At 42.2% G+C, this 25,502-nt stretch overlaps 2 protein-coding genes across 3 annotated transcripts in view; both read right to left on the bottom strand.

Annotated features, from left to right (window-relative positions):
• Window positions 1-4,898, bottom strand: part of LOC117510252 (phosphatidylinositol transfer protein beta isoform) — a 64,834-nt gene extending 59,936 nt beyond the window's left edge. Inside the window, exon 1 of the mRNA XM_034169892.1 lies at window positions 4,822-4,898. Coding sequence (XP_034025783.1) covers window positions 4,822-4,841 — 20 coding nt within the window. The 5' untranslated portion in view covers window positions 4,842-4,898. The remainder of the gene's footprint in view (window positions 1-4,821) is intronic.
• Window positions 4,899-6,921: 2,023 nt separating this feature from the next.
• Window positions 6,922-25,502, bottom strand: part of LOC117510249 (tetratricopeptide repeat protein 28-like) — a 450,652-nt gene continuing 432,071 nt past the window's right edge. Inside the window, exons 21-24 of one of the 2 annotated variants that reach the window (XM_034169888.1) lie at window positions 23,493-23,516; window positions 9,620-9,749; window positions 9,389-9,496; window positions 6,922-9,264 (exon numbers count right to left, since the gene is read on the bottom strand). In XM_034169888.1, the coding sequence (XP_034025779.1) occupies window positions 7,652-9,264; window positions 9,389-9,496; window positions 9,620-9,749; window positions 23,493-23,516 (1,875 nt within the window). In that variant the 3' untranslated portion in view covers window positions 6,922-7,651. The remainder of the gene's footprint in view (window positions 9,265-9,388; window positions 9,497-9,619; window positions 9,750-23,492; window positions 23,517-25,502) is intronic. The other variant, XM_034169889.1, reaches the window with a different exon arrangement.

Raw genomic sequence — 25,502 nt, 5'->3', positions numbered from 1 at the left:
GTGAGAAAGAAACGTTCCGTTGAAACAGGTCCAAACGTTGCGTGGCTCTCTGCAGAGCGCGTCACAGTAGAAAGATAGAGTCCGGTCGGAATTAATAACGTCAAAGCGAATCACCATTTAAATCAAATGACACCTCTTTCCAAATGTTGTAATACAAACAATAAACTGCAATCAATCAAAAGTTTTTTTCCTCCCAAAATGAGACGTCCTGCTCTGACGTGCAGCAGCCAGCTGAGCTCAGATCAGATTCTATGGAGAGACATTCATGCCAAAATGTCTGAAAGGAAATGCTTTTGACAAAAACTACAGAGTGTTTTCAAGTGTTCTTTTGCACTGGAAATTATGTGTTGCTTATTTTTTCTGTAAGAAAACTGTTTGGAGTGGAAAATTACCAAAGCTGAAAAATAAAACTCGAGATTTGTACTATGTGTAATGTAATTTTCTTTTTGTTAGAATTGATCTCATAAAATTGGTATCGAAAAAAAAGTATCATTCAGGAACTGGTATCTAAGTGAAGGTAGCAAAATTGGTACCGGTATCGAAAATTTTTGATTGATACCCAGCCCCACAGAAACGCAGCACTTTCTCTGAGATTTTGGGCAAATTACACCCAAACAAAGTGAAAATACAGAGAAAAAGTGACGATGCGGTGGAAAAGTGGACGTGTTGCGGTGTGTTTATGACCCGGAGCTCAAACATTACGAGGCGGTTGTGTAGCCAAGAGAACATAGCTCTTAGCTGTGTAGCTTAACACTTACCAACACAATGGCTCACATTTTCCTTGTCTTCCCTTCTCCACTAAAACCTGCACTTTTTGCGACTGTTTTGGTGACTGCAGCCAAAAACAAAACAGTTTTCCCGCGTGAAGTTATGCTGTGTAGATAATGCGCAACAGCAGTGGTTGTCCCCATAAGTGGTCAAATCCCACGATATCACGCAGGGTTCAAACCAGACTGTGCTGTCCTATAGCCTTTGGACATCTACAGAATCATACTAAAGCCGACGTCCTTGCAGTCCAACCAAAACAGTAAAAAAAAAAAATGTTGTGTCATGAAGTGACTTTGGAAATGTTTTGTGTACGCTCACTGCCTTTTCTCTGGCTTGCAGGAGCTCCCGAGCTGAGCAGAATTGTACACGATCATTTTCTCTGCCATATAAAAATAAAAATTTAATAAAAGTAACTCGTTTCAGTATAGTCAGCCGATACTATTCATCAATTTCACTTGGCACAGAATTGTAGGACACACAGTGTAATACTAATTGAATGTTTTAGTTGCTAAAAATTCTATGTATTATTGTTATTATTCATAGTAGTAGTTGACTAGTTGTTGTAGTATCTGAAAATGTCTTCAAAAGTGGATAATTACCAAGAGGGTCGGGGGGCTATTTGCTCCATATGATAGGCACTTCTCAAACATCAATGGGTCCATGTAAAGCAGAAGAAATTAAAGCAATTCAAGATTTGTAATGTTTTGTAATCTACTGTAAGAGCCACGACATATGGCAGTTTAAGTTAAATATGATCCAAATGTCATATTTTGCCATTTTATGTTATATTTCCTGCTAGGGATGCACCGATACCACTTTTTTCCAGACTGAGTATAAGTACGAGTACATACATTTTGGTTCTCCTCGATACCGAGTACAGATACGACTACTTAATGATACCAATACAGTTTTATGATGACTTTGAAAAGATGTTTTATTCATCAGTTGTTCCTTACTTTTTGACTGTAACTGCTACCAATATCATTAGCTTTGTTTTATTCACAAAATTTTCACTTAAATCATGTAACATCACTTTCTGACTAGGGCTGTCACAATTAGGAATTTCTGGAGATGATTAATTGTCAGACAAATAACTGCGAATGACGAATATATTGTCTATTTTTTTTTTCTTTTTTTCCCTTCTTTATATTCTACTATCGTAGTACAAGGCTACACAACTCGAAGAATGTTTGGCTTCTGTGAGTGGAGAAACTGGGAATAGTGCAACATTTTTATTTTTATCTTCATTTTACACACAGTCCCAACTTTTTCTGATTTATGGTTGTTTGTTGCATTTCTGAAATTGTTTCTCCTCATCAGTCACATTTTGAGCTTAAACACTACATTAAGCTCATGATTGAACAAATAAATACCTTTGGAAAATAACAGCTGTTAAAGTTCAGAGTTCTCACCTGCTTTTTGGGATCTGTGCATCTGAACATCACCACAGCTTCTCCACGTCAGGGTTTTATTTTAACCCGTGTATGTGTAATTTTTTTCTCAGTTCATTCATATATTCTCATTTTTTAAAATAAGATTTTAAAGATATTTGACCGTTTATTTCATCTCATCATTTCATAAATTCAGTATACGACATGCACAAGGTGTGAACAGGACGGTAACGGCAGAATCACACCGGGAGAGAATTTCTGAATGCTACAGCACTCACAGACACTGGAGGATTTATTGTTTTAATCATGGCTCTGCTTTTCAGACTTTTTTCCAACTCTGCACTGAAGTTTGACATTGAGTGCAGCAGAGAGAGAATGAGAGACTGGACTTTGTAAACATAGGTAAGTCCCTTCGGCTGCTCCCTTGTTTTCACCCGGGACATTGCAGCAGATTCAAAGTGGATCTGCATGTTGAATTGGCTTTCCTGACGCAACTGCACATTACAGAGAAATGTGGCAGGGGTGGGGTTTGAACCACTTGGCCACCGCCCCTGGACTTGCCAAGATGCCAAAAAAACAAACAAACAAACAAACAAACAAAAAAAACAGACTACTGCTCACTGACAATATTCGCTGACTGGCGATGTGTTTAAAAAGTTAGGCGTCAACATTCAACTCAAGGCAGAACTGGCCAATAACCTGTCGACTTCTGATAATGTGCTTTAAAAACTCTATGGTGCTCTGTGCTGAATGTGGAGATGTGTGTGTGTGTGTCTGTTCACTCCGACATCGCACAGGGACGAGGTGAGAGTGTGCATGGACTTAGAGAATCTGTTTCAATTATCCTAAAACATTTGAACAGAAAAAAAAAAAAAAAAACGCTTCTGCTACCACAGGATCATCACTAAAATATGATGATTTTTGACCAGATTTTCAGTCTAAATGCAGTTGAAAATTAACTTGCCACGTTGGGCGTGAAAGTCCAACAGTCAGTAAAAGTAAGATATTTTAAAGTTTTTTTCATGCACAGTGGTTGCCTAACATATTTCAGCAAAAAATTATGACTAATACGTGCTAGTTTGACCTAAATATAAAAAGGTTGTGATTACAGCATCTAGCCCAGAACTGGCACTTTTGCTAAGTCATTGAAACGTTGTCTAATGATCATCCTTGATTAAATACAGACGTCTCTGCGGCATATTGCCAATTAGCACAACACCTTACAGAGACGTCTCTACGATGGAACGTGATACATTATGCTGATGTCAGGGAGACATACGTGTACGGTCTGGGTGTTAGCGACTGTTAGTCTTTGATTTTGATGATTTTTGCAATATTTTGATTTTTTTATGTTTACATTATATGGTCATATCAGAATTTTTCAGAACATTACACATTTTGTATAACTTTAGAACTGTTTAGCAACCAGAAAATATTATTATAACATATCCAAATTTTGTCAAATTTTTTTCTTTTCAGATTATGTACACATTTAGGAGTGGAACAATGAAAATTAGAAACATCATTTTTGAGTGTCACCCTATATATAATAAATAACCAGACACATATAATCGCAAAGCAGATGCCAATGTCACCCAAAAAAAGAGTTCAGGGTTTTTCTAGGATGCTCAAAGAACGCCACTGGTCAGCGAAGTGTGGCACAGAGGAAGTACAAAGGAAGCTCAGTGGATGCACAAGAATCTACAGTCGCCAGTGGTTGCACAGAGGATGCTCAGTGAATGCATGTATTGCCAAAACAGGTGGTCTTTACAAGATTAAATACGCAAGGAATGAAACAAGGGACGTTCGAGCAATTTACACAGAAAGGTGTTCTTGCGTCCCTTGTGCGTCCTGGCAAAATTTTTTGGACACAGAAGGCACTCTCAAAGGACACCATGCTGTGTAAGGGACCCTTAATGACAGTAATATTACAAATGCTGAATTACTTTTAACAAATCATTTACTTTTGCATTTTTTTTATAATAGCAAGTTAGTCAGAGGTACGGCAGAGCACGGCAAGCAGCTGCCATAACTATATACGTTTTCCTTGTAAAGACAACAACAAAACCCAAATATGGTAATAGGGGCAATGTTTTCCAAGGTGTTCAAACGACTACACGCTCATCGGAACTCAAAAGTTCCCAACTTGGATTTCACTAGTCGTCTTGAACACAGCACGACAGCCACATAACCGGCTTTTGATGACGCAGCTAGTTAGCCTGAAGAAGGATGGCGCTAAAGAGCTAGCCTGTGAAATCAGTGAGCTGTCATTACTGCTAACAAGTTAGCAAATGCTGAGTCAACCACTCAGCGTCAGCACAACTTGGGTAAAACTTAAGTTGTAAATGAATGTAAGCAAACACAAACCACCACTCCTTCAGTTTTGTTTTGTGTTCTTTTAAATGTAACCTAAATAACCACAAAATATACGACTTTAGAAGCTGTTAAAAATCCCGGAAGTGTCAGAGCGCTGTCAAAGCCGGTAGGCCAGAACAGCTTCACAGCGCTTTCATTCTTTGCCCATGTGTGACGAAAACACAAACACATCAATCTTGTGTTACACATAAAACAAACTCAGTGATTTACAGAATACGCGATGAAACGATACACTGGTTTTCGAAGCGTAAAACCGTAATAGTTAAGACGTAAAGAACACACTTACTACTCTTTGATGAGAACCATCACTACTACTGCTGCGGAGCTCTGCCGATACTAACAGCCCGACTGCCGATACCGATGCCAACGTCACAGGAACGCCGAGGAACAAACCTCATCTGCCCGCCCCGAAACAGTCAATCTGCTTCAAAGGAAAGCGCATCACTCCCCCTAAAAATAAAAGTCTTCAAAAACATCCATCAAAAATGTCCATTTGCCTTTCCTAAAAAAAATGTACACCCTTCCTTAATGTAAAAAAGTCCTCTTCAAATAAAAAAATGTTTGCTGTTATCAGCAGTGTTCACATTTCTTCTCTTCTCTTCTTCACCTTTCGATTTTAAAATGTCATCTTCAATTAAAAATGTTCATTGTCTTCGAAATGCTCACCTTTCCGTAATAAAAAAAGCCAGTTTCATCACATAAGAATGTTTAGCTTTCTTTAAAAAACAGTCAAGTCTTTAAAATAAAAATGCTCATTTTCATCAATTCTCGAGGGGTTAGGTTTTCTTGGTGAAAACATTGCAGAACTCAATATAAATACATGTAATCTGGTCACTTTTCAAAGGGATCAGAATCATTCCAAGCAATGAGAGCTGTCAGCTGGCCATCAGACTCAAGTTAGAGACAATAAAAAAAAGGCTGATTTCAACAGAACAACATACAGACCAAGCGTGTTTTCACCGAGAGGCCACAAATTCTCGCCTTCAGATTGGCCACTTTTTGAAGTGATGGAGCGCCGACCCCGAGAATGCTCACCTTTCCTTAAGCAAAAAAGTCCTCTAGTCTTCAAATAAAAATGTTACATTTTTCTTTAAAAAATCTTCTTGAAATTATAAAAATGTTCACCATTGCTTTGATAAACAGTCCTCAAGTTTTCAAATAAAAATGTTACATTTTTCTTAATAAGTACTCTGAGGGCAGCATGGTGGTTTAGTGGCTAGCACTGCTGTCTCACAGCAATCGTGGGCACAGTTCCGCTAATTAACAAAGCTAATGTTTTCATTGGCGGATTAGCTTTACAGATAATTTTGAAAACTATCAGCGGACCAATTAGCTTTCAATAAATTTAGTTCCGATAACTTTTAGAGTGCTAACATTTTTTGCAGGCATAGTGAATAATGCTTAACAGTTAAAAACATTTGTAAAGCCTGGAATCAAAGATTTTAGTGCCTGCCTGCTACATGTTTTGTAACAGCCAGCCAGCCATGAATGATGAATGTACCAAGCTAAATGATTTACATTGGGTGCAGTGCCAATCCACCACCACCACTAACCCCACAAAAAAGGGCTATCAGTAGGCTGGAAGACCACCTACATTTCCAGGATGCAGAATAACATCATACCCAGAGTGAACATACATAAAATACAGAGAAAATTAAAATAAATAAAATGTATTTTAAAAAGGACCTATATAGAGCATTTTATAATTGCTCATTAGGCCTCTCTACCTTAATGTTTTGCTTATTGTGCATGTTAAAAGACACCAATATGACCCAAAATAGGAAGTTAAATAGTCCTACCTTGTATCTATCAGAACCCAAAAGCTTAGAGCTGAATACGTTGACATTATGTTACTCCAAGAAATGTTGCAATCCACTCACTGATTCATTCCATTGAACCTATACGTACCCAGCTAATAGCAGAGAATATGTAAATATATAAATTATCACATTAGTATAGTGTAATTACCATGCTTACTAGCATGTCTAGAGTACAGTTCAAGCTCCTGTAACATGCTTACATTTTGTCTGGTAGAGCCAAGGAGTTGCAGGAGCGTTTCCACATAACATGGGGAAATGTGGCAGGGGTGGGGTTTGAACCAGGAACCTTCTGCACTGAAACCAAGTGCAGTAACCACTTGGCCACCAGCCCTGCCCATAGATAGTAATGTTATGTGGTGACATTCACTGGCACTCCTGACAAGGTTCCCTTGTACCAATTACTTCTCTTCACTGGGCCTTCCAAAACCTTGGGAACTTTGAAACTGAGCGCCTGTCAGAACTGATGTGTGACATACAGAATAGTGTATCTGGAGGTAACTGATGTGATACAATCCAGAATAATATGGAAAATTCAAAAAAGAAAACATGATTTTTTTTAAATAAGTTTTTTTTTATTGAAACAGTTTACTGGTGAATGACAAATGTCATGAAATATTCATGTTGGATCTCAAAAAAAAAATTAATAATCATGGGCTAAAAAGTCATACGTGGTACTTAACACTGAATAGCAAGAGAATTCATGCTTCAGAGCAGACACTCAATTCACAAAGAAATCAGGCAAAATGGCCTTTTGATTTCATTAAAAAATATTAAATCTTTTTCCCACTCTATCCATCTTTACATGGTACAGTTTTGTTCACTTTTTTATAATATAAAAACGCTTAATACTGATTGTGAAACACTAGAATTAATTTACAAAACATAATAATAATTATTATATTAATAACAATAACAAACAATAATAACAATAACCATTAAATTTCAAACATAAACCAGAATGGAGGAAGTCAGTCATCTGTTGCATGTTGGCCCACACAAACAGCAAAGTTTTAGGGAAAAATATCAAATGGCGTTTACATTTACCTGACACAGTTACACACAAACACAGTATCAGGTCATTGAGTGTTTCTCATTGCCATTTACAGTGTTGGGGGCACAAAGACAAGTCACTCTCTGAAGCAATCATGTGCCTCTGCAGAATTATACTGACCAATCAAATCCATTTCACTGTCAATCAAACTTTGCAGACTAACAGTGGTCCTCAAAAAGTGCCCATTTCCTCCAGCACACCGGATAATAAATGATACATAAAAGTATAGGACCATTTGTCATGTCTCAGCATTTAGAGGAAGGAAAAAATCTTCCGGGTGACAGGAACTTGTAGCCATTGCCAGCAGGTAGTCGGATCGAACGAGCACCAGGGCTAGTGCTTGTGGAAATAGTGGGTGAGGGAGCTACTTTTCTGGGGTTGGAGCAGTGGTGTCCATTGGAAGGGTTCTTGCTAGCCCTATCTGCAGACTGCAGTCCAAGCTCCCGCAACTCCAGGCTGTCTTGGTTATCATTAGGGGAACAATGGCGTGGGGAGAGGTTCAGAAGACTCAGTACATCTCTACTGGCTGAAGCCAAAGGTCCTGGAGCACCGTGGACAGCTTTGAGTGGACCTAGATGTTGTTGTTGCTGGGCTGCAGCATTAGCCCAAAAGGTCTTCAGATTGTGGATTGCTTGGACCTTCTCATCAATAACCCCTCTTCTCAGCCGGTCCAAGTCTGGGCCATCAGTGGACGTGGAACAAGCAGAACCTGTAGAAGAGTAGGATAAGGCAGGAGAAGGAGCGCTATCAGCTGGGGACTGGTGCCCGGAACTGGGAGACACATTACTGGGAGAACGAGAGATGTGGCCACTGTATGGGGAGCTGGGATATTTCAACTTAAACTGAGCATGGCTGTCCAAAGTGGGTGAAGGATGGCTGCCCTCCTTTTGAGAAGACTCAGATACTGCAGGGCTGTTGTACCCAGAGCTTATCTTCTGAAGAGATGAGGATCTGGAAGGGGGTTTGGGTCTTGGGGAAGACTGCGATCGGCCACTAGCGCTGCTGTTAGGACGGCTGAATGCGCTAGTTTCTGAAGAGCGGAAAGCGCTGCTTCGAGCTGAGGTACCTCCTGATGTCCCACCTTCTGGCCCTGCCCGTTGAAGACTTCCCACTGCCCGTAGGTGGCTGTGAGTCTCCTCCAGAATTTTCTGAGCCAGTTCCTGCGGGTCCAGAGGGACAGTTTTCTCTTCCTGAGACTTAACAGTGCTGTCAGTCTCAGTACTAGACTGGTCAGATTCCCCTGTATCTGAGCTGCTCACCTTGCCCACCTTCTGGAAAGGTGAATTGGGGCTGGGTACCAAGCAAGTTTTGACAGGGGAGGTGGGGGTGCTGACACTGCCCCTTGATGATACCGATACAGAGTAGCATCTTCCTGCTCCTGTGCTGGACCCGCCAACAACCCCCCTGCCTCCACGATGGTGGCGTTGGCTGTGGCCTGGAGGCAGAGGTAAAGAGTCACAGTGGCTTCCCAGGGGCTCACTGCTGATAATGGAAAATCCCTCATATTCTTCTTCCTCCCCTCTGGCCCCTGGCACTGCAACAGCTGCCCCATGAGGCGAGGAGCGACTACGGGAAATATGAGGGTGCTTGTGGATAGAGTAGTGTGCTGTGGCCCCGCCGCGTTGCCGATGACCAAGGAAATCACACTCTGACTTCGAAGCAAAGCTCATGGATGATGCTATAGAGCTGAGGCTATAGACAGAGATGGCATCAGATGCCTGATTGTCCTGGCAAAGGGGAGAGAAAGGAAGACTTGAATATCCCATGGGCAGGGGGTTTGACACAGATTGAGCTGAAGCTAGAGACTCAAGGGAAGATGAACTGTCCAGGCTCAAACGCTTAGGCAGTTCTGTAGAGTCTGAAGAATGAGAGAAAGTGAAGAGAAAATATGATATTAGGTTTAAAAACAGGCACAGTTTCAGAATAATTACAAAATATAGCCGTGACTAATAATATGCATATTTATTGGCTTATACACTTACCAAATAATGCCAACAAAGACTGGAGAGCAAAGTGCAAGGTGCGACGGTTTGCAAGCTTGCCTGTCTTCAGCACCACCTCTTCTTGGCCAACCTCGCATAAATCAAATCCTGCACATACACAAACACATAAAGGCTGCAAATTTTAGTACAATCACGCATGTTTGAGTTCATAAAGACGTCTGGATTTGTGGGGTGCAGTAAACATCAGGAGTTAGAGAGGACAGGACCCACCCAAAGCGGCCAGGAATTCATGGCACCCTGGCAGTCTCCATAGTTGCACACTGATGGACACCTGAATGGGAAGGAGGGAGAAATCCTGTTCTTTCTCTCCTGTCTGGAGTTGTACTAGCACCTGGTGGAGCTAGAGGAGACCAGGATGACAAAGAAGAGGAATCAAGAGCAAAGGAAGAGGTTAATAATGAGTTTCACTTCAAAATAAACTGATAAAGTCAACAGGTGATGAGACATAGTGTAGTTAAGTGTTCTTTGGATATTTTGTCCATTTAAGTCCATAAAAATAATTAAATCCTGCGAGCTGTAAACCTGATTGTTGAATAATACATGTCACAAACTGAGAGCGATACATAAGCTTTCATTGCAACAGAATATCTGCAATGAAAGGACTTCAGCCTAAAGCTGCATGATGCAAGCAGCGGCAGACAATAAATAAGATGTTTAAATGTTTTCAGTGGGTGGTTGATGGAAAAATTCCGCCACCTCTGGCTGTGAGCATAGCAACTGTGCACAGCGACAGTACTTAAGGCCAAAAGTTAAAAATTTTCTACTTTTACCATCTGCCACACCAACAAGGACAAACCGGATGTTATTTTATATTTAATGATGATGAAGGATGGACAATGAGAGATGGACAATTTAAGTGCAGAGTTTTACTCAGATAAAGGTGAATAATTTGTCTGCTATTACAGACAGGAATTAATCAATAATATCATAAAAAGTTAACTCGTTAAGCTGCCATCAGTGTTATAATAAAGCTTCCTGCTTTATTATAACACTGTTCAAAATGCTAAAATTCAGCTGTAACTTTAAATGACGAATATAACTGACTGTATTGTTAGCACTGAAAAATTACTGCGCCTCATGTCATCACCTAGAGGCTGCTGCTGCAGAACACAGGAATCCTGCTGTGACTGCCAGTATGACAGTTTTTCTACTACTAACATGTGAAAGCAGCATTAAAATAATCCCCATCATGTTCCATCAGGCTAGTATCTCACTGGGCTGCGACAGCCTGCGAACAGCATCCGTGAGGAAATTTGCAGCAGTTCACCACCCGTGCATCACTTGATTTTTGAACAAACCAATTGACAACAAAATTTGGCACAATGTACTCCCTCACCAAATCATCAGTTGGGCACCTCATACCCCTCACCACTAGAGATGAGTATCGAGAACCGGTTCTTTTTGAGAATTGTTAAGAAATGATTCGATCCACCAACATCAATAGCCTTTTTGCTTAACGATTCCCTTATCAGTCCTTCAGAACAGCTGTTCTTTTTGAAGGTGTTTGATGGGAAAATTATAATTTCTCTACATTGATTACAGACCCTGCAGCAGGTCTGTAATCAACTGCCTCTGTAATGGCTCCGCTTTGAAGCTCGAACCAACGAAGCAGTGCTCCGACCCGCTGCTTCGTCGGTTCTTCTTAACTCCTCTCAAGGCCATTTAAAGATGTCAATCATGAGACACTTTTGTGCAGATTAAAGTCACTAACTGGGACTCTTGTCTTGTTGCAGGCAAGAAATGAAAATCGTCTTCCATTCCATTTGCACAGCTCCAAACAATGCGCGGCTCTCTGCCGAGTCATGGAATGCTGCGTTCACACCACGCGCGACTTGAGTGACAGCAGTGACAGGTTGCCATGTAATCCCTATGGAACGACGCATTTTGGCGCCAAGTCATGCAGCGCGAAGCGATCGGCGTGAATGAAGCGACGTGAGTGAAGCGATTTTGAGCGATTGGCGCGTTTGTGCCGCGATATTGCGTCGCATCACGTCGCGTTGCCCTCCTCCCCAAGTTGAAAAATCTGAACTTTTTCATCTCGTCGCGCCGCGATGACCAATCAGGGACTGAATATGTAGTGACATGGAGATGTCTGGAGTTTGACTGAAGATGTGAACATGTCCTGTCTCTGGTAGCAACCTGTGAGCAGGACTTATGTCTCTTTTGTCCTTTATTTCACAATTATGACAGAGTTTTTGGAGTGAGCAGCAGCCCTGCAGCAGTGGCAGCGGAGTTTCTTTCTCTTTTTATTTAACGTGCACGCGCAAGCGAATCGTCCGTGGAGATTATTTTACTTATTAACTACACAGATGTATTTCTGTGTAGGCTCTCAGTTGTCCAGGTGGTTTCCATAGTAGAGAAGCTTGAATCTTCGACTGGACTGGGTTGCTTGACGTGAGGATGTTTCGCTTCAAATCACAGAAGCTTCCTCAGCTAAAATTCTTGCTCTGGTAGTCTGACTTCTGTCTTGACTCTTGTAGAGAAGAATAAACCAGAAGCCAACAAAAGCTGGAGTTTTTTAACCTAACCAGACCCCACCTACCGAGAGGCTGACTGCTATAGGCTAGAGACTAAACAATAGCTCTAATTAGCACCTATTGTGCTCTAGGTAGCACTCTCCTAATGACAGGACGGAAGCCTCCCCTGATGGCTCCCTTGACGACTCTCTCCTGATGACGTGAATGACTCATAACCATGAACAAAAGACTGAAACTGCTTTGACCTGACTACCACATTGTAAACAGGGGACAAAGAGTGTCTGAGACCCGCTCCGCGGTTAAGGCTGGGTTTTAGAAGGCTTCATTTTAAAATATTAGACCTCCAAAATAATCTTGATAGTCTTTACAAAAGGTTAGAAACCTTAGTGGAGGAAGAGGCTCATAATAAGATCACAAAGTTCATAGTTAAAATTCAAATGGCTGAGCATTTAAAAAGTAAGGAGAGGCAAATCAGGAAGTTTCACAACCTTTTAGTGCAGAAAAGGTGTACTTTCAGTGGGAGTAGTTTTAAAGATACACCCAGACAAATTAGTGACAACAGGGAAAATTGGGTAAAGAATCTGTCCGACAGGGTTCTTACACAGACAGAAAAGGATGTGCTCACCAAAGGACTAAATTTCTCAGTGACCCCTAAACATATACCGACAGTAGATTACATCACTGCAGTAGAGTCAGCCATTAAACACAACAGTTTGTCAGAGTCAGAAGCTGGGGACCTCCGACTAAGAGTCACAGCAGCGCTTAACAGTGCTAAGCCTCCTCCGTCCAACATCACAGGAGAAGAACAAAAAGCTTTGGCACCACTGCAGAAGGACCAAAGCATCCTTATCCTGCCAGCAGATAAAGGCAGATGCACGGTGGTCCTGAACACATCGGACTATGAGGCCAAGATCAACAACTTGCTCAATGAAGCCAGTACATACGAACGTCTGAAGAGAGACCCCACGAGTGGCTATAAGAAGAAAATCATTAGCTGCCTCCAAAACCTGGAGAAAGAGGGACTCATTGACAGGCAGACATACTACAGACTGTACCCCGGGGACACCACTCCATGCATCCATGGACTGCCCAAAATCCACAAACAGGACGTGCCACTCAGGCCTATTGTATGTAGCACAGATTCCATCACATACAATTTGGCCAAGCACCTCAAGTGGATTTTGGCTCCTCTAGTGGGTAACTCAGACCACCATGTGGAGAACACACAAGATTTTGTGAACAAAATCAAGGACCTGCAGCTGGAGGCAGATGAAACTATGGTGTCATTTGATGTGACTTCGTTGTTCACCTGCATCCCCACCGCTGAGGCCATCTCAGCTGTGAGGCAGAGACTACTGGAAGATGTGTCTCTACCTGAAAGGACCAAACTCACACCAGACCACATCTGCCAACTCTTGGAGATCTGTCTTAACACCACGTATTTCCTGTTTAGGGGGAATTACTACAGGCAGATCCATGGTTGTGCGATGGGGTCTCCGGTATCCCCCATTGTGGCCAATCTGTACATGGAGCGAGTGGAGAAGACAGCCTTGACGTCGTTCACGGGCATCTCTCCCAGTCACTGGTTCAGATATGTCGATGACACATGGGTTAAAATCAAGCAACAGGAGGTCGAGGACTTTACAGAACACATCAATTCAGTGGACTCCAATATCAAGTTCACACGTGAGGATGCCAGAAACAACCATTTAGCCTTCTTGGACTGTGATGTTACGATTGGACAGAACAGGCATCTCCAGACAGAGGTTTACAGAAAACCCACTCACACTGACCAATATCTGCTCTTTGGCTCAAACCACCCCCTTGAACACAAGCTCGGGGTGATCAGGACTCTTTAACACAGAGCCCTACAGGTGCCCACAACTGTAGAGAGAAGGGCTAAAGAGCAACAACTTGTACGGAAAGCCCTCACAGTATGTGGGTACCCACGTTGGTCCCTGGACAAAGTGCAGAAGTCCCAGAAAACAAAGAGACCAGATAGACAGGAGACAGAGACAAGAAGAAGAGGAGTGTCTCTCCCTTATTTAGCAGGAGTAGGGGAAAAACTACAGAGGATCTTCAGACAACACAAAATCCCAGTTTACTTTAAACCAGTCAACACCTTGAGACAGAAATTAGTTCACCCTAAGGACAGGATCCCTAGTTACAAACAGAGCAATGTAGTGTATCATATCAGATGTCAGGAAAACTGTAATGAACACTACATAGGTGAGACGAAGCAACTTTTACACAAGAGGCTATACCAGCACCGCAGAGAGGTCGCCAGTGGACCTCAGTCTGCAGTTCGTCTCCACCTGAAAGACACTAACCACACGTTTGAGGACAAGGAATTTAAAATCTTAGCCAGAGAGAAGAAATGGTTTGAGAGAGGTGTCAAGGAAGCATTCTTTGTAAAACAGTTGAAACCCAGCCTTAACCGCGGAGCGGGTCTCAGACACGCTTTGTCCCCTGTTTACAATGTGGTACTCAGGTCAAAGCAGTTTCAGTCTTTTGTTCATGGTAATGAGTCATTCACGTCATCAGGAGAGAATCGTCAAGGGAGCCTTCAGGGGAGGTTTCCGTCCTGTCATTAGGAGAGTGCTAACTAGAGCACAATAGGTGCTAATTAGAGCTATTGTTTAGTCACTAGCCTATAGCAGTCAGCCTCTCGGTAGGTGGGGTCTGGTTAAGTTAAAAAACTCCAGCTTTTGTTGGCTTCTGGTTTATTCTTCTCTACAAGAGTCAAGACAGAAGTCAGACTACCAGAGCAAGAATTTTAGCTGAGGAAGCTTCTGTGATTTGAAGCGAAACGTCCTCACGTCAAGCAACCCAGTCCAGTCGAAGATTCAAGCTTCTCTACACAGATGTATAATAAAACAAATGGTGACTGGTTTCTAAACACAATTATGACAGAGTTTTTGGAGCGAGCAGCAGCCCTGCAGCAGCGGGAGCGGAGTTTCTTTTTATTTTACGTGCGCGCGCGAGCGAATCGTCCATGGAGATTATTTTACATATTAACTACACAGATGTATAATAAAATGTATAATAAAACAAATGGTGACTGGTTTCTAGCAGCTTCGGAGTTTCTTCTTTTTTTTTTTTTTACGTGCGTGCGCGAGCGAATCGTCTGTGGAGAATATTTTATTAATTAACTACACAGATGTATAATAAAACAAATGGTGACTGGTTTCTAAACACAATTATGACAGAGTTTTTGGGGGGAAGAGCGAGCAGCAGCCCCGCAGCAAGCAGAAGAGTTTCTTTTTTTTTTTTTTAATTGTTTACGCGTGAACGGGACAGGAGGTCCTCAAACTAGGTCCCGCAGAGGCGGAAGGACCACTGAAAGCAGCCGTCATCCAGACGCAGCTCCTGCAGCAAATAAATGATACTCCCTGAATTGGGAACGTCTCATGACGTTTGTCAGCTTTCCACAACAACTTGCTCCATGTGATCAAGGTCCGTCACGTTAACTTGATTGACAACCGCAGCCAGTGAGCAGAATAGAAGCTCCTCCTATTTGATGACGCACTGGGGCGAATTTTCGCAGCAAAAGCAGAGCGACACACCCCCGCGAATTTGTAGCATCTGATCCCGCCCGGTGTGAACGCGGCATTAGAGTCCGGCCAGAATTAATAATTTCACAGTGAATTGCCGTTTTAAATCAAATGACACCTCTTTCCAAACACTGTAACACAGACAACAAACTACAACAGACTAAAACATTTTTTTTTCCTCCCAAAATGAGACGCCCTGCGTTCTTTAGGAACATTGATGCTGACGTGCAGTGCAGCCGGCTGAGCTCAGCTCAGAGGTATGGAGTGATATTCATGCCATTAATGTCTGAATGGAAATATTTTTGATCAATGACCCACCATGTAGAATTTATTTAAGTTCATAGATCAAGGATCCAGTGACCAATTTCATATTTATTTACTTTAAGACTCAATAAAATGTTGACATCGAAAACCTGTAAAGCCTACATTTAAGAGGTCTGTTAGAAAAGTATCCGACGTTTTTATTTTTTTCAAAAACCATATGGATTTGAATCACGTGTGATTGCATCAGCCAAGCTTGAACCTTCGTGCGCACCCGTGAGTTTTTTCACGCCTGTCGGTTGCGTCATTCGCCTGTGAGCAGGCTTTGTGTGAGCACTGGTCCACCCATCTCGTCATTTTTTTTTTTTTATTGCGAATAAATGTCTGAACGATTTGGAGCTTTGCTGCATCAATTTTTTTCCAGAAACTGTGAGAGACCTCCATGTGGACACCGTTTGGAAAATTAATATGGCTTTCAGGGACGATTTTATGGGGATTACACAGATTAAGGAGTGATCCAGACAGTTTAAAGACCGCCCACAACTGCTGAGAGCGCGCCGCGCTCTGAGCGCCGATCGACAGGCTCAAACCCCGCTGAAACAACCAGATTATTTCCAACATGAAGGCTTTGTTGATCCGGGACGTCGTCTGACTTTCACAAACAGGCAGAAGGCGTGGACATCAGCACTTTTTCGGCACATTCCACTGTTATGGGAATTTTTTTCATGGAAAGAAAAGCGGAGGGACGCGCCACTGAGCCATTCATTACGCGGCACAAAACCACCTCCGTGTTGGTGTCACAGGACGACTTTCAGGTGGATTTCAGACGGCTGTCAGTTGCTTTTCAGTCGTGTGATTATCCGAGAAATTGAGCATGAGCTAGACATGCCCCAACATGTCCTGTGAGGCTTCATCACGGCGTTTGCTTTGCGCCATGCGGCTCCACCACGACGCGCGGAACTCCGCTCCTCTTTCCATGACAAAGACTCCTGTAACAGTGGAATGTGCCGTTCATTTCTAAACTGGACGCTGTCTTGATCCGGTATGTCGTCTGACTAGCACTGGAATTGTGAAAAGACGTGGACATCAGCACTTTTTCGGCACATTGAGACAGACATGCGGAGGAGTTCCGCGCGTCGCGGTGGAGCCGCATGGCGCAAAGAAACGCCGTGATGAAGCCTCACAGGACATGTTGGGGCATGTCCAGCTCATGCTCAATTTCTCGGATAATCACACGACTGAAAAGCAACCGACAGCCGTCTGAAATCCACCTGAAAGCTGTCCTGTGAGACCAACACGGAGGTGGTTTTGTGCCGCATAATGAACGGCTCCGTGGCACGTCCCTCCGCTTTTCTTTCCATGAAAAAAACTCCTGTAACAGCGGAATGTGCCGAAAAAGTGCTGATGTCCACACCTTCTGCCTGTTTGTGAAAGTCAGACGACGTCCCGGATCAACAAAGCCTTCACGTTGGAAATAATCTGGTTGTTTCAGCGGGGTTTGAGCCTGTCGATCGGCGCTCAGAGCGCGGCGCGCTCTCAGCAGTTGTGGGCGGTCTTTAAACTGTCTGGATCACTCCTTAATCTGTGTATTCCCCATAAAATCGTCCCTGAAAGCCATATTAATTTTTCCGAACGGTGTCCACCTGGAGGTCTCTCACAGTTTCTGGAAAAAAAATTGATGCAGCAAAGCTCCAAATAGTTCAGACATTTATTTGCAATAAAAAACGACGAGAGGGGTGGGCCAGTGCTCATACAAAGCCTGCTCACAGGCAAATGACGCAACCGACAGGCGTGAAAAACTCACGCATGCGCACGAAGGTTCAAGCTTGGCTGATGCAATCACATGTGATTCAAATCCATATGGTTTTTGAAAAAAATAAAAAGGTCGGATACTTTTCTAACAGACCTCGTAGTACACAGAAAATTCACAAGAGGTATTGATAAGGGAATTGATAAGGAATCGGATAGATAAGATGAATCAATAATGGCATCAATATCGATAAAATCTTATCAATACCCATCCCTACTCACCACGTAGTCTCTGTGACACAGAACGAGTGCAGCTTGTGAGATAACTTGTGAGGAGTTGACACACACTTTTCTTTTTATGTGATTGATAAGGAACAACGCTTCTGGAAGAGACTGAACAGTGCAGCAGCCTCCAGCCACTCGGCTCTGCAACCGGCCGGCACCCTCCCTATGTACATGTGCGTTGGGCTGGACACATAAGCTGCACAAACCGAATTCATTGTGTTTATTTATTTATTTTTCTGAGGAAAGAAGTGGAAATTAAGTTTAATGCTCCTAGTCAGTGCACACCCGATGTGCACGTGCGCTGGGCTGGACGCACAAGCTGTACAAACTGATTCAACATGTTTATTGACTGATTTATTTATTCTGAGGGCAGAGGTGGATTTAAGTTTAATGCTCCTGGTCAGCAGCCACCCGCCGTGATGGACGGACAATGTCAGCACTCTGGCTTCATTCTTTTATTTTATTTTTATCGGGGTGCTTCCAAAGGATCACAATGCCCATGCATCCAGTCCTGCCCCCGATGAACCGTTCCATCTAATGGAGCTTAGTTTTATGCTTGGCTTGATTGTGAACACACAGTCCAGCTGTACATGCACGCTTTAAACATTATGCCCGGCCACAAAGGCACACACAAACCAAATTTTCTCTTTTTATTTAATTATTTTACAGAGGACCACAGTCTGATGTTACCAGCCAGTGGCAGGGACATTGGGCTTCACCTGTGTGGGGAATGTGGATGAAGCAATCTGGATTTATTGTTTTATTTTTATTTTCTGTGAGGACTGTCAATGGAAAATGAGAGATGCAGCCCCTGGAGATCATTCTTTATGGTGGTTATTCACACTTTTCTTCTTTTTTGTTTTAATTATTTATTTATTATTTACAGTGCTTTTTCTGCCTAAAGTTGTGGGAATTTCCACAGCCTCTTTCACATAATAACAATGTAATAGTCCATAGCCATCTTGAGCACTGTGCACACAAATGTTTGGGCATTTCAGCCACACCAGTGGCACTCAAAATCTGTGAGAGTGCCACATCATCATGCACAAATCCTTGTGCCTGCAAAGATTGCACCAGTGCAAATCAACTTTCGCGTGTGCTCTGCGTTGCCATGTCAGTGACTCTTGCGTGGTGTGTGGAATGCTCGAGATTTGTGGCTGTTATTTTCGCCACCACTCTGAATGGCATTCAGCAGACAGGATGTGTCGGGAGGACCACATGAAAAAGTTAGCGACTTTTCGCCTGCTGTCGCGTGACTTTTTTTTCACCTCCTCTCCACCAGCTGTGTCAGTGAGATATTAGCCTCAGGGTTTACATGTGCAAAGCAAAGAAGACTGTTTGGTTTGAGGATTACAGTTGTATCCAAAAGTTGGGCAGCCCTGATAATTTTCATGATTTTCATTCATAAATCATTGGTTGTCTGGATCAAAAATTTCAGTTAAATATAACATATAGCAGACAAACACACTGATATTTGAGAAGTGAAATGAAGTTTCTAGTATTTACAGAAACTGTGCAATAATTATTTAAACAAAATTAGGCAGGTGCATAAATTTGGGTACCCTTATCATTTTATTGATTTGAATACATTTAGCACTAATTACTGGAACACAAAACTGGTTTGGTAAGCTCATTGACCCTTGACCTCCTTACACCTTACAGGTGAATCCAATCATGAGAAAGGGTATTTAAGGTGGCCATTTGCAAATGTTTCCCCTCTTTGCATCTCTTCTAATGAGTGGCAACATGGGAGCCTCTAAACAACTCTCAAATGACCTGAAAACAAAGATTGTTCAACATCATAGTTTAGGAGAAGGATACAAAAAGGATTTCAGTTGTCAGTTTCCAACCTGTGAGGAAATGAATTGAGGAAATGGAAGACCACAGGCACAGTATGAGTTAAAGCCCAAAGTGGCAGGCCAAGAAAAATCTCAGATAAGCTGAAGTGAAGGATGGTGAGAACAGTCATAGTCAACTCACAGACCTGCTCCAAAGACCTACAACATGATCTTGCTGCAGATAGTGTCTCTGTACATCGTTCAACTATACAGAGCACCATAGCCGGCGCCACGAGGGGGCGTTTGGGGGCGACGCCCCCTCACGTCATCAACCTCGCCCCCTCGGATGTTAGAGTTATCAAAAAAATAAAAAAGAAACATAAAGAAATACTGGAAAATATAGCAAAAATATTAGTTATTCAATAATATCACGTATTTAACAAATAAACCAAATTAATTAACTAAAGTAATTAATTTTAAAACAAACGGATATGGCGTGTGTCTGTGTTCAAGGGATTTGATAGGTTGAGGGTTGCGCTTGTCAGTGCGGCAGAGGGCGGTGCGTTTCCAACGCATCGTGACGTCAGACGCGTCGCTTCGGAAGCGGCAAGGGGGCAGAGATTGCTACGTCACACTCTGACTGTTTCCACAATCTGAAAAAAGTTCAGCGATCTTCGTCTTGAACTTCGGTCGCCTGAACCATAAAAAAATCTTTAAAAAACAGCAGTAGAACGATTCTCCCATCACCCTGCTGGGAGAAGCTTTTTTCAGCTACTTTTTGGAGTGACACCGACCGAGGGAGGACTTACGACTTGGTGGGATATCGATCTAACCGCGACAGCGGGCCGACCCGCACGGAGAAGCCGGCCTTCGGGCATCATCACTGTGCAGAACGATCCAGGCCACCGGGGTGATGGAGCAAACCCACTCAGTCCGAACTCTCCCACTTTTTGGATATATGCAAAGTCCCAGTTTGCCCAACAGAGTTTAGTTCTGCAGCTTTACTGAGGTGAGAATAATGTAAAAATAAAACGTGACGTTTACTGAACTGTGAAGGTTTAATGATCAGCTAACGTTAGCTTAGCCTTTTAGCACAGTTGATCTGAGTGAACACTTTATTTTGTAAATGGTTCAGTCTTTTTTATTTTTACCAAATAAAGCTACAGCTTTTTTCAGACACCACAAAAGCTCAACTTTAAATAACTTATTTTTTCGGGCGTTTTTTCCATCGTTTTTTTTGCCGTTTTTCCTCTTTTTTTAATGTAGAAACTGTTTAGTGTTTCTTTATATTTAAAGAAATATTTTTATTTGTCCCAATCAGGAACATTTGCTGTGCAGACAACTAAACTTCCATTGATGAGCTGAACACCGCAAAGTCCAGTCGAAAGAAAACATCTCTGCTTTTTAGCAACACCACCAGAGTTTAAAGCTGCAGAAGAGACCTTCATCTGGTCCCGAGAATCCAGCAGAACATCACCTGCTTCTAAATAAAAGGCTCTTTGAACAGCAACTATTTTATTATTTTTAAAAAAGCTGTTTCATTTTATATTTTAACAATAAATGAATGGATCATTAAAAATGTCCATGAATCAAAGTCATAAGACATTTGCACAAGTAGAAGCTCTCCACTTATTGTGCTCAAATTCATATTTTAGAAATGACTCTGTCCTGATAACGACATTAAAGGCAATTACATATTTTGATGAAATTACAAGTTTAAATGACTATTTAAAAAAATCATCATGAGTTTTATGTCACAGAAATCCTACTTTACAATCACACTACAGTCATTGTTAAATTATTTCCTTTTGCATTCATAATAAACATTTGTATTTATTTAGTGTTTGTTTTTCTGGTTGAAATGAGATATAAATAATCTACCAGCCTTAAAAAATATACAAGTTTCCATGTTATTTTATTTGTCTAAAAATAAATGTCTGAGTTCCTTATGTTAAACAAGAAATTATCTAATATGAAATAACAGGTGGTTTTAATTTACAGATGAAAGGTTTCTAAAGAACCATTTATTGATTTATTTAGCTATTTTAATTACAAGTGTTCTAAACCTTTTTTAACAGTAATCCGAAATTTTGAGGTAACAAACAACAACAAAAAAACATTTCCAATGATTTTTCTTCAGAAAACTGCTCTCTAAATGAGCAGTCCTGTCACACGTTAATGTTTTGTACAGATCAGTGGTTTCTGCACCAATCGGATTGGTCCAATCCATTTTGTACAGATCAGTGGTTTCTGCACCAATCGGATTGGTCCAATCCATTTTGTACAGATCAGTGGTTTCTGCCACGAGTCTTCCATGTTTTGGTCCGACGCGTCGTTCCTATTGGACAACACGAAGGTACGTCACAGCTCAGAGTGTCGAAAGTTGGCGCACCTCATCTCGACAGAACACCGGCTCTGTGTGGTATGCAGGCGATCACTTGACCGAGGGTCTATACGTTCAAATAATAATTAAAAAATACTGTCATCACTCTTTACTCTTACTCAGTCTCTTACAATGGTGTAGCCTAAATACATGAGCTTTCCAGGAGCGCACCCAATTCATTACGCACGCTCAGAGGCACGTCTCCTCCGGTGTGCACTTTTTTTTGGAGGGGGGGGGCGACTCCGCCCCCTGTGATAAACTCATCGCCCCTTAATATTTTTTTTCTGGCGCCGGGACTGCAGAGCACTTTGTACAAAGAGATGCTGTATGATGCTATAATGCAAAGGAAGCCTTTTCTATGTACGCTGCCACAAACAGAGTCACTTGAGGTATGCTAAAGCACATTTGGACAAGCCAGCTTCATTTTGGAATAAGGTGCTGTGGACTGATGAAACTAAAATTGAGTTATTTGGACATAACAAGGGGCAGTATGCATGGCTGAAAAAGAACACAGCATTCCAAGAAAAACACTTGCTACCTACAGTAAAATTTAGAGGTGGTTCCAATCATGCTGTGAGGCTGTGTGGCCAGTGGAGGTACTGGGAATCTTGTTAAAGTTGAGGATCACATGGATTCAAATCAATATCAGCAGATTCTTTAGAACAATGTTCATGAATCAGTGACAAAGTTGAAGTTGCGCCAGGGCTGGATCTGTCAACAAGACAATGACCCTAAACACTGTTCAAAATCTACTAAGGCATTCATGCAGAGGAACAAGTACAATGTTCTAGAATGGCCATCTCAGTCCCCAGACCTGAATATTATTGAAAATCTGTGGTGTGATTTTAAGCGGGCTTAACATGCTCGGAAACCAACAAACCTGAGATGTTTTGTTAAGAAGAATGGTCCAAAATACCTTCAACCAGAATCCAGACTCTCATTGGAAGCTATAGGAAGCATTTAGAGGCTGTTATTTCTGCAAAAGGAGGATCTACTAAATAATGATGTATTTTTTTGTTGTTGTTGGGGTGCCCAAATTTATGGACCTGCCTAATTTTGTTTAAAGAATTATTGCACACTTTCTGTAAATCCTATAAACTTCATTTCACTTCTCAAATATCACTGTGTTTGTCTGCTATATGATATATTTAACTGAAAGTGCTGATCCACACAACCAATGATTTATAAAGGAAAATCATGGAAATCATCGGGGTGCCGAAACTTTTACATACAACTGTACTTGGCTTGGAAGAGAAATACACTTTTCAACCTTACACAACCTTACACAAAACTGAAACATGCCTCATTTCTCCTCTCCAGTCTGATGATCAGTGGCTTATTTTTACATCACTGCTTTATCCTCCTACAACCCTGAAACACCCGCCTGACCTGTAATGAGTTACCGCTGTAAATCCTTAAATATGCAAAATCCCCAACAGCTGACCACAGAAAAATATGAAAAGTACAATACACAACTACGTATGCAAGATGCTGAAAGGCATGAAAAACAGGTAAAGTTATGAATTGTCATGGAGCAAGAGTGTGTAAGATCAAGGCAGAAAGAGAGAGACTGCAGGAAGGTCACATTGCACTTACCATTGCCACCATATTTTTAACAGCCTTCAGAAAGCATAAAAGAAACAGCGGAAAGAGAGAACAAGCTTCAGTTTCATGCAAACAGAGCGCTCATGAAGGGTATAAATCCTAAGAGTGCACCCTGAAGCTATACAATACAATCTGGTGCAAACAGCATACGAGGTCTATTAGAAAACTAACCAGCAGTTTTATAAAAAAAAACAAACTATATGGATTTGAATCACGTGCGATTACACCAGACATGCTTGAACCCTCGTGCGCATGCGTGAGTTTTTTCACGCGTGTCGGTGACGTCATTCGCCTGTGGGCAGGCTTTGAGTGAGCACTGGTCCAGCCCTCTCGGCTGAAATCCTTTGTCTGAGACGCTGCTGGAGACGGCGCATGTTGCTTTATCAAAATTTTTTCAGGACCTGTGAGGGATATCCGAGTGGACACTATTCGAGAAATTCAGCTGGTTTTTGGTGAAAGTTTAACGGCTGATGAGAGATTGTGGAGTTTCTTTCGCTTTAAGGACAGCTCACAAAGCGGATCGGCGCGGCACGGTCGGAGGTGGCGTCCATCTGGCTGTTTCGAGCTGAAAACATCCTAATTTAAGGCTCTGTTCACCCAGGACGTCGTCAGAGAACAGAGAAGTTTCAGAAGAAGTCGGCATGAGGAGTTTATGCGGACATTCCACTGTTAAAGGAGATTTTGTAATGAAAGAACGTGCGGGCAAATTCGGCGAGTCGGTTCCATGACGACGACGCAAATCTGTCTGCGCCGCGACAGGAAAAACACCTCCGTGTTGAAAACCATTTGTAAAATTCAGGCGGCTTTTGATGGCTTTCAACAAGTGAGTATCTGAGAAATTGTTTAACAGCTGGGCATGTTCCAACTTGTCCGTTAAGGTTTCCAATGGAGGTGTTTTTCCTGTCGCGACCCCCCATGGTCGGGTCCGGCCCGACATGCAAATCTGCCCGCACATTCTTTCATTACAAAATCTCTAACAGTGGAATGTCTGCATAAACTCCTCATGCCGACCTCTTCTGAAACTTCCCTGTTCTCTGACGACGACCTGGGTGAACAGACCCTGAAATGTGGAAGTTTTCAGCTTGAAACAGCGACATGACGCCGCCTCGGAGCGCAGATCGCCGTTAGGCGCCGTGGGCCGTCCTTAAAGCGACACTAACAGACCAAAATCTCTCATCAGCCGTTAAAATTTTCACCGAAAACCAGCTGAATTTATCGAATGGTGTCCACTCAGTTGTGCCTTACAGTTTTTGAAAATTTTTTTATCAAACAAAGCAGCAGTCTCTGAGCCATTCCTAAACAATGAAAAAAACGACGAGAGGGTGGGCCACTCCTCACTCAAAGACTACCCACAGGCGAATGACGTAACCGACAGGCGTGAAAAAACTCTCGCATGCCCACGAGGGTTCAAGCATGTCTGATGTAATCACACGTGATTCAAATCCATATGGTTTTTGGAAAAAATAATAAGGTCGGATACTTTTCTAACAGACCTCGTACACTAAAAGTAACATGAACAAAAATGGGCCGAGTAGTAATTGTACGGTGCACTGTCAAGAATGTGGATGAAGATTAGGTTTAACTGTTTAAGAAGGGGACTGAAATTGCAGTTGAGACTTTGTACTGTAAGGCTTTAAGTCAAGCAGTATTTTAAGGCTGATTAAGCAACTTGCATTGCCAGAGCATTAGTGCAGATCCAGTCTTGATGTAACAAGGTTATGTTCAGGGTGCAAAGGCCTGTATGGGTTCCAAGGAAAGTGAGTGGGACTGCCTTATAATAAACAGCAATTTTAAACGACTTTGGAGCTAAAAGCGTGATTATACTGTAATTCCTTCCTTGTGTGTGCTTTTATATGTGTTCATGTACCGGACCGGCTTATGTGTGTTGTTGTTTGTTAAGTGTGTCATGAGGCCGGTCAAGGTTTGCTCAGCCCTGCTCGTGACCTAGGGCAGGGATATACATCTGCAGCTGGGTCCCCAGGCACCAAAAAAGGCGACCTC

This window comes from Thalassophryne amazonica, chromosome 5 (assembly GCF_902500255.1).
Source record: "Thalassophryne amazonica chromosome 5, fThaAma1.1, whole genome shotgun sequence".
In the NCBI taxonomy this organism is placed as follows: Eukaryota; Metazoa; Chordata; class Actinopteri; order Batrachoidiformes; family Batrachoididae; genus Thalassophryne; species Thalassophryne amazonica.
The sequence above is the reverse complement of the archived record's forward strand: the minus strand, read 5'-3'. Positions and strand labels throughout refer to the sequence as shown.